At 65.3% G+C, this 9,372-nt stretch overlaps 1 protein-coding gene across 1 annotated transcript; it reads left to right on the top strand.

Moving 5' to 3' along the window:
* Positions 1 to 6: 6 nt before the first annotated feature.
* Positions 7 to 9,348, top strand: FAAP100 (Fanconi anemia core complex associated protein 100; the record flags this gene model as incomplete). Its single annotated transcript, XM_019542299.1, has 9 exons — positions 7 to 126; positions 1,951 to 2,069; positions 2,682 to 3,646; positions 4,907 to 5,060; positions 5,711 to 6,459; positions 7,317 to 7,453; positions 7,819 to 7,935; positions 8,358 to 8,444; positions 8,649 to 9,348. Coding segments are annotated over 9 exons (2,574 nt in total), but the record flags the coding sequence as incomplete, so codon positions are not given.
* Between the last annotated feature and the right edge of the window lie 24 nt (positions 9,349 to 9,372).

Below are 9,372 nucleotides of genomic sequence, written 5' to 3'. Positions count from 1 at the left end.
TTCTGCTGCCCCGTGGGCGGGCTGGCGGCCGGGCGGCCCCGCGTGCTCTGCCACGACGGCCACATCTACCTGTCCAACGGCGGCGCCTTCGTCTACGTCTACGACCAGGAGGGCCGGCTGCTGCAGGTGAGCCCCGCGCTCTGCCGCGGAGAAGGGGAGCCGAGGTCAGGCCCGGGCGTCCGGCTCCCGCGGCCCCGGGCCGAACCGGACTGCTGCGGTCTGCGGTCTCGGGCTGGGGCCCTGCTGCCGGCGTGCCAAGGCTTCTGGGCACAGCTGCCTCCGGAGCCCTTACTTGAGCAGCACGACCTGGTTTCCGGCTGCGCGGAGACCCGGCCCCTGTCAGGCGCCGCACCCTGGCCACGAAGCATCGCGCCAGGAAGCCCTGGCCGCTGTCTGCCACCACCGTCTGACGCCCGCTGGCAAGTTGGCTTCCGCCATGGCCACTACCGGGCCTGGCGTCACAGCGGCCACAAAGAAAGGCCGCGCCGTGCCGAGCCGTGGGATTGCCACGGCGTCTTGCGCGTCGCGTCGCGAAGGTGGCCGGCATCCTCCGTGCCCGGGCCGTGTCCCCGCCCGCCTGGGCCCGGCCGGACTCCCTTCCTCTCCTGGCTGCCTTGGACTCGGTGCCCGCTCGGCACGGCAGTTCCCAGGTCGGGGGAGTCCCCGTGCCCGCCGGGCACTCCACAGAGGTGCAGATAACCGGAGGGCATCACCCTGGCAGCACGGGGACCGGCTTTGGGCTCTGCAGAGAAGCAGATCCGACCTGGATCAGAGCGACTGGGGGGCAGCGCTGGGGAAATACTAGGACGTGGCTATAAATATCCTTTGTGCTGCAGAATGTAGGCGCCTCTCTGACCTTTTCCCTCCTCTTGTGGGGCCAACAGTTGTCATGAAACCGGAGAAAGGCTTTTCCTTTGAAAGGGGCTGTCAGTCCTCGCGTTCGTCACGCTGTGGATGTCCCCATTGTCTTCGCCGTGACTAACGGCTGCCTTTGCGCTGGGCTTTCTGCACTGCCTTTTTAATTTATTCTTATCGTTTCGAAGGCAGTCATGGCAGCGAGAGAAGGATTAGCCTCCTACACTCGGTTCTTTCTCAGGAGAGGAGCCCCTCTGGAGGCTTTCGCTGCCTTTCCTTCTTCCCATCATTGCGCAGCAGCAGGGGGCTGGTTGCTCCCTCTTCTTTTCCAGTCCAGCATTAACAACATTGTGTTTCTGCAGCACCCACCTCCCCAAGCACCGTGCGGGCTGTTCCCTTGGACGTGCAGCCACGCCTGGGGTGGGATGCCTCCCGGCTCGCCCACCCAGAGCCCCGGCTGCAAAACCATTTGTATGGGAAGTGAGGAAACCCCCTGAAAAAGAGGTGGCGTTGAAGTTAGGGCGTGGACAGCAACATCGGCCAGGCAGAGCTTTGCTCCCGGCAGTCGACGTGCTGAGCGTTTCCAGGAAGCCGATTCTTTAATGTGCCGCTGGCATCTGACAGTACTTTCCCCTGTTCCCTTTATTAAAACAGAGGAAGAGAAGTTTTGTCATATGAAAACTGCAAATATTTGCGCTAAGTGATTAATTCTAGCATATGATGGAACATCTGTGTCTGCACAGAGCGTCCCTGTCAGACCACGTGGGCAGAGCCCCGCCAGCCCCGAGCCTGCACTCCCAGCCATGCGGGGCAGGCCAGTAGTTGGTTATCGCTGCCCCGGCACTTGCCAGCACCCACAGGGCTGGAGACCGATGGGCCAGGTCCTGTGCTAGCGGGTGGGTGTCCTGGCACTCCTGTCTTCCTCCCCCATGGCTGCTGGGATGAGGAAGGGCTGAGGCTTTTCTGCCCTGTCAGGTCTCCCAACACCCATTGTGGGGGCAGCAGAGAGGCCGCCGATCCCCTGGCCATGCTGCCAAGCCACGTCCTTCCCTCGTCATCGTCCCTACTGACACACTATCCTGCTGTTCTGCCCAGGCGGTGTATCGCTTCCCCGACCAAGTGTGGCACGTGGAGCTCCTCCCGCTCCACCGGCAGCTCTACGTCCTGTGTGCCAAGACCGGCATCTACTGCCTGTCCCTGGACCAGCAGAGCAGGTGAGGCCTGGCAGGAATCCAGCCAAGGCAGCCGGCTTTGCCTCTGTTGAATAAAGCCCCGGCTGGCACGTGTCTTCTGGGGGGAAAGCCATCCTGAAACACACCCGAGGCTGGTTCTAGCGACCCGTGCCGTGCCACACTGTTTGTGGGGATGTGGGATGTCTGCCCAACCCCTGCAAGATTTGACTTGGACTTTCTCTCTCTGCTTTTTCTGGGTGTTGAATCCTTTAGACCTGCAGGGCTGTGCCAGTTGACTGGTAGCACCTACGCAAGCTCACCTGATGCATGGCATCTGTCCCACAGGCCTCTCAGTGCCACATGGGGCATGCACATGTCGCTGTTGCACTGTCACCAGCACCTGGGGTATCAGGTGCAGGCTGATAAGGGTGTACAGCCTCCATCGTGCTCCCCTGAGAGAGTGGTGGAAGGGTTAAGGTGTTTAAAACCATCAATCCCCTTTGCTCTCCAGCTTGGGTGCCAATGGCCTCTTGAGAGCTGTATCTAAGAGTTGGAGTCTTCAGTGGGCCAGAGAAGGGGGGGATGGAGCTGGCACTGGCTTCCTGGAGTGCTCTTCCTTGGTTTTCCTGAGCACTTGTCCTCCTTTGCTTGCAGGGTAACAGAGGCACCAGCCGGTGATGGCGACGGTGACAGCAAAGATGTCAACGGCCCTGCTGACGTGCTGCCCGTTGATGCGGATGCCTGCATCTTCCCTGACGCCGACCTGTGCGCCTTCACATTGCTCAGCAACTTCATCATCACACTGGCCCAGGCCCAGGGCAAGTGGTGGATGGAGCTACACGAGCTCCCGGCCCCCAGCCAGGATCCCCCAGCATGTCGGCACATCAGCAAGGTGGGCTTCTCCACTGGCACCCCGGCTGGGGGCGACGGGGATGCGCCAGCCTCCCGCTTCCTCCCTGTGCTGTGCTGTGCCTTGGCCCCTGGCTCCGGGGACGGGCTGTGGTGCTCAGGGGGCTTCATCCTGGCTGAGCCACTCTTCAGCCTGCTCTTCGGGGTGGACGCTGCCATGCTGGACTCCCCCATGATCCTCGGCGGCTTCCCAGACGGGCAGCTCTGCTCTGTGCCCCTGAAGGCCCTCAGCGCAGCAGCGGACGCCGACACCAATGCCGCAGCCAGTCCGGACCCACCGGTGAAGGTGCTGCACCACCTGGAGGAGCCCGTGGTCTTCATCGGCGCCCTGCGCACGGAGCGGCGCGAGGCCGACGAGACCGATGACCCGCCGCTGCCACCGGGGGACGCGGACTGTGTGGTGGCTGTGGGGCACTACGGCAAGCTGGTGGCCATCAAGGCAGGGCGCCGGGAGGAGGCGCTGGGCCCCGAGCTGCGGGAGTACTACCTACGTGGGCCGGTCCTGTGCGCCGCCTGCAGCAGTGGCAGCCGCATGTACTACAGCACCCACTCGGACATCTCGGCTGTGGACCTGGAGTGCGGCAGCAACGCCTCCGACTCCGAGGACGGGGACGACACAGCGGCGGGTGTCCTGCCGCCAGTCCTGGCTCCGGCCAGTTTAAGTATTTGTAGCGTTGTGGCGCTTTCCTTGTCTTCGCGGGCAGCAGAAGGTACTGCCGGCCGCGCGAAGCACGCTGCTCATGGGGGCTGACGGGGGCAGGGTGGCCTTGGCCTCGCTGCCCATTCCTGGTCCTAGCTCTCCGCCGTCCCGCGTTAACGGTCCGGATTGGGCTCCGGCCTCCACCCGCTTCCGTTGGCTCCCCTTCGTTATTGTAAGTCATGTGTGTCGAGCGTGCCGCGGCTGGGACGGAGCGGGAGCCGCCACGGTCTGGAGAGGCCTGGCCCTGCCTCGCCGGAGCATGCCAGGCGGGGTGAACCGCACTGCGGGTCACCGGGGGTGGGACCAGGGCTGCTGCGTCCCGGACAGCTGAGGACAGATCCGGCTGGATCTCTGGGAGGTGGCTTCCAAAAGCCCATTCCCAGGTGCAGCTTCCGGCTGAGGGTGGGGGCAGAAATGCTCAGAGTCCGCAGGCTACAGCCATGCCACTTCCTGGGAGAAGGGGGCACGGTACATTCAGATAGCTGGCGTCTCTCAGGGAGCAAAACGAGGGTGTGTGTGCTTACCTGTGTGTGCGCATCCCTAGGCGGGTGCTGAGGAAGCGTGCAGGGCGCTCAGCTGTGGGTGGGAAAAGGATAGAGCGGGGCCCCATTAGCTCCCAGCCCCTGGAGAGGGTGGCATTGGGAGCACATGGCCACGTGAATCGGGGTGCTTGCCAGTGGTAATGCCTCAGGGACGTGGCCTCAAGAGCCCAGTGGGGGTAGTGGAGCCTGGGGCGTGGCTGGCTGGCGCTCTGGGTCAGGGCACAGCCTGCCTGCCTCTCCCACGTAGCCCCTGGTCCTGCAGCTGCCAGTCCCATGTCTCATGTTTGTGCCCCGTGGCTCCCGGGATTGTGGCAGGGGCGAGGCTTCGGGCTGGGGAGGAGCAGTAGGCTCCCTGGGGCCATTGCGTGTGAGTGGGTCATGGCATGTGGCGTCCTGTGTCCTGTCATGCTGTCTGTGCCTGTGGTGCCCTCTGGCTTCCTTTGCCCATGAGCTGCTCCTCTGTGCAGCTCCATACGTGCAGGGCCGACCTGCTGAGGTGGGTTTACCCCGGGGCCTCCATAGCCCCTGTGCCATAGCGCCTGCGGCTCCTGGCTCAGGGCAAGGCCCAGCCAGACCAAGCAGCATCCTGGCTCTTGCTTGTGGGGCCACTCGCAACAGGCTGGGGAGCGATGGTGCAGGGGGAGTTCTGGGATCCTCTCCGGCCCCCTTGCTGGTCTCGCGCAGTTGCTAACCTGTTGCCTGACTGGCCGGTGGTTCTGCCTCTGCAGGGGAGTCGGAGCTGTTGGCTCTGTCCTCCAAAGGCCGACTGATGAGCTGCGACTTGTGCAGCCCCGAGGAGGCTCACCCTGTCAGGCTGACCCCAGACAAGGCCGGCCAGAGGATCAAGGAGCTCCTGTCTGGGATCGGCAACGTCTCGGAGAGGTAAGGGGCAGAGGCGGTGATTCCAGCAGCCGTTTGTTCTCTCCAGGCTCCCTCTGCCTCCATCCCAGGCTTGGGTCTGCTGCAGTGCGGGGAACGCTCGCCTCCCCGGAGCGGACCTGTCTGCAAAGAAGCCCCAAGCCCAATGGCAGTAAGAAGAGCCCGGGCTGAACCAGCACCATCTGCTGCCCTTTCCCTGCTGAAGCCAGCAGCTCTGTGCTGCCTTGACTGGCAGACACAGGGCAGGCAGGACGCCAGGTGCTCCGGGCTGCCCGGGGCACCATGCAGGATGAGCATGTTCCCAAGGCCATGCGTGTCTCGGGGTTTCCCCTTGAACGAGGCTTCTCCCCAGGGTCTTCCTCAGCCTGTGGGCACCTGCCATTCCCTTAGCTCCCCCCGCATTCCCTGCGGCCCAAAGCCAGTGTCAGGGGATGGAGCTGTCCTGGGCTGGAGCAGGGACAGTCCTCCATGGCAGGGATGGGTAGATGGTCTGTGAGCTGTGACAAGCTTGGGGGAGCGAGGACCCCCCTCTACTACAATTCAGGATCTGCCACGTGCCCCAAGGGTAGTAGGGCCTCACTGAGCATTCCTCCTTAGCTGTGCATGCTCCAAAGGCTTGGCTGTCGCCCAAGCAATCTCCCTGCCCTCTGCAGAGTCTCTTTCCTGAAGAAAGCCGTGGACCACAAGAACCGGGCCCTGACCTGCCTGAACCAGGTGCTGGATGTCAGCGCAGCCCTGCTGTCCGGCCAGGACGGTGCAAAGCCCATCACGTGCACCATCACGGCTGCCTGGAGCCGCCTGCTGCTGCGCGACACCTTGAGCGTCTCCTGCATGTTGGAGAACGCCAGTGACCACAGCCTGGAGCAGGGCTGGACCCTGTGCGTCCAGCTGCTGGCTGGCACCTGCGCCCTGGATGAGGGCACGGCTGATACAGGCACCACGTACACCTTCCCCGTGGAGCAGCTGCCGCCCGGGGGCCAGCGGGAGGTGACGCTGCCGCTGGGCACCGCCGAGGATGCCAAGCTGGAGCTGCCACTCACCGTGTCCTGCGCGCTCTTCTACAGCCTGCGGGAGATCCTGGACAGCGGCCCTGAGGCCCTGGACGACCTGTTCCCCGATGACTCGCCCCTCCTCTCCCCGGACAGGGAGGGCATCTGCCTGCCCCTGAGCGAGTGCACCATTGACATGCTGCAGTGCCTGCGGGTGGGCGAGGCCGCGGGACCTGCCTCTGCCCCCGACCCCGACCCCGTGGAGGCTTTCTTAGAAACAGCCGGGGTGCCGGCTGAGCCCAATGGCACAAGTGGCAGCAACGGCCTGGGAGACGAGTGTCTGGTGCCCTCGGCCGCCTCCATCAAGGTGTCCTCGGAGTTGCTAAGAAGCGCGCTGAAGGACTTCTCGGCAGGTAGGTATCAGGCCCAGGCCGCCCCAGCCTGAGCACGGCTCTGGAGAGGGCTCCTCCCAGCCCCTTCCCTTTCCCATCCTCAGGCAGAAGGTGCTTCCTTTTGCCCGTCGTTTTCCAGGGGATGCAGACTTGCATGCCTGGGTATTGCGGCCATGTCTCTGGGTCCGCAGAGAGCAGGGTCCCCCCCGGTCTCTGACAGCCCATCCCAGCGCCGCGGCCAGCCCCAGCCCAGCTGCCTCTTGCTGCGGCTTTACCCTGCATCCTGCTGCGTGAGCTCGGGGCTGGGCCAGCAGCGACACAGCGGTGGGGTCCGGTGGGATGGGGGTGCCCCTCTGAGGCCGGAGCCAATGAAGTGCAGCTGCCAGCCGGGGCAAAGAGGTTAGTGCCCCGAGTCCCGGCAGAGCCCATGACAGGCCCTGCTGGGAGAGGAGGATCCTGCCTGGCCCAGGAGCCGTGGCGGAGCCCCGTTCCAGCTGGAGCCAGCCGAGCCCTGCTGCAGATGGCACCGTGCCTCAGGGCCCGCCTGCTGCGCCCAGTCTGCCACCGCCTTGCCTGGCCCGGGGACCTCGTCACTCCATGGGAATACTGCTTGGCACGACCCCCGGGCTCCTGTCATTGACTCTGCCAGGGTCCAAGGGAGGTGTGGGGGCGTTTACGGGGAGCAGGGCCCTGTCCAGGCTGGGTTGAGCTGTGGGTGGGGGTGCTGGGCAGCAGTGCACTTCCTCTGCCCTGTGCTCAGCCCAGGAAAATTGGGCTCTGGGGCTGCCGTGGGGAGGGTGGACCCAGCTGAGGGGAATGCTGGTGGGATGGAGGGGTGGTACGTGGGGAGGTAACAGGCCATCTCCTCCTCGCCCCAGGCGCCACGCTAAGCTGCGCCACGCTGCGGTGGCTGCTGGCAGAGAACACGGCGGCCGAGGCGCTGGGCAGCCAGGACGTGTCAGAGGTGCGGGGCCTGGCCCCAGACGGAGGCGAGGTGCAGCTGCTCATCCGAGAGGCAAGGAATGGGTTCGCCCTGCAGGGGTAGAGCCCAGCCCCGCCGGCCTGGCCTGGGGAAGCCTGGAGGAAGGGGCCGGGCCCCGTGCTGCTCTGGCCTAGGAAAAGCTCCCACCCCAGCCCCTTTCCTTCCCGAGTCTGGGGGTGGGGGAGGGTGGGCCAGCCCTGCATGCTGCTCCTGCTCTGGCTGCTGCCTGGAGCGTGGGTCTCCGGCTGCAAGGAGGGCATCTCTGTCTGCCACCCTTGGTTGGAGACAAGGTTACTGGGCCGTGGGAGGGGACGGGGGGCTGCAAGCCCAGATCTCCTCGCTTCGGCACTGTCCCTCGGATGAGCAATGTTTCCAGTGAGGACCTGCTCCCCCCTTAGGTGGCCATGAACAACCTGTGCCCGGCGGGCCCGATCCAGGCCGTGGAGATCCTGATCCAGAGCTCCTCTCTGGCCGACCTGTGCGGGGTGCACCACGCTGTGATCGGGCGCATCCAGGTAGGTGATGCTCCCCTGCGCACGCCCCCACCCCCTTGGTGCTATGGCCTTGCCCACAGGTAGCAGCTCTCGGGAAGGCTGGGAGCAGAGTGTAGGACAGGCCACAGCTACGGAGGGTGGCGTTTCTGCCCCCCGCACTCCTCTTCTAGGGCAGGGTAGGGGGCACTGAGGGCTAGGTGGTGCCCCAAAAGGGCGCATGGCTTGGGCTGGGAGTCCATGCCAGGTTGTGCCTGGGACCCCTGGGGAGAAAGGGGTGAGGGGGCTGTCTCAGGAATGGCTGCCTTTGCTTGTTCTGTCCTGGGAGCTGGAGAACAGCAGCCCCCAGTGTGGGAGACTGCTGCGGGTGAAGTGGTCCCGGAGCAGCCCGGGGTCCCCACTCCTTCCCCTGCTTCCCTAACGTGGTGGCTTCTGTCTCCAAGCAGGCTCTGGTGCTGGAGCAGGCGGCTCAGGGCTCAGGCCCCCCTGACCTCCGCATGCAGTACCTGCGCCAGATCCAGACTAACCACGAGGTGAGCGCTGCAGCAGGGCACGCGCTTCTGCGAGCGCAGGGGCACAGCAGGACCGGCCGGGGCACCGGGGTCCTCTCCCAGGGGCTCTGCGGGGCCGGGCCTTCCCCACGATGCGGTTCCTACGGTCTCTCTGACATCCAGGCCATGGGGACAGCTGGCCCGCAGCAGCCTCTGATTCCCCCCCTCCCCGCTCTGTGCCCCCAGACGCTGCTGAAGGAGGCACAGGCCCTGCGGGACCGCGTCTGCCTCGGGGACGAGGCGAGTGCCACGGCAGAGAAGCTGCTGAGCATCTACCGGCAGCTGCGCAACCCCAGTCTTGTCCTGCTGTGAGCGCAGCATGCCCGGGCGGGCTCCCGGGATGGCTCTGGTTAGCCCCGCGCCCTGCCAGGCCCCCAGCTGCCGCCAGGGAGGAGCTGAGCCCGTGCTGACGACCTAGGGCTGGAGAGAAGGTTGTGCCGGGAAGACGAGGGGGGTGGGGGTGGGGGTGCAAGGGCAGGGCTGAGGGCTGGTGTCTGTGCGTGTGCGTGTGTGTGCCTGTATCGTGGTCGTGGTCCAAGCAGCACAGGGGGTCCCTGGCGCCCGTCCCGAGCTGGCGAGGCCAGGGTTCGGTGTCGTGGATTGTGCTCGTGACGCTCGCGTTCCTATGGCAGTCGCTTCGCTGCGCGGTGACCGGAGCGGGGCCGGAGCCGCGCCGGCCACCCCCCTCCCTCCGCCAAGGGCTACGCTTCCCGGCGCTGTGCCCGGAGCACTGGGCAAACAGGGTGCCTGCATGGGGTGCTGCCACGCGGCCCCCTCCCCTGCTGGGCGCTGGCTGCAGGCCCACGTTTTTTACCGGGGGGGCTAGGGCCGAGGGCGGGAGGGTGGATTTTTCGATATCTGTCATTTCTATAAAGGATCTGCCTCGAATCTGCGGTGCCACCTGGCCTCG

This window comes from Crocodylus porosus, unplaced genomic scaffold (assembly GCF_001723895.1).
Source record: "Crocodylus porosus isolate Cpor-Errol unplaced genomic scaffold, CroPor_comp1, whole genome shotgun sequence".
Taxonomy (NCBI): domain Eukaryota; kingdom Metazoa; phylum Chordata; order Crocodylia; family Crocodylidae; genus Crocodylus; species Crocodylus porosus.
This window is presented reverse-complemented; position numbering and strand designations above follow the sequence as displayed.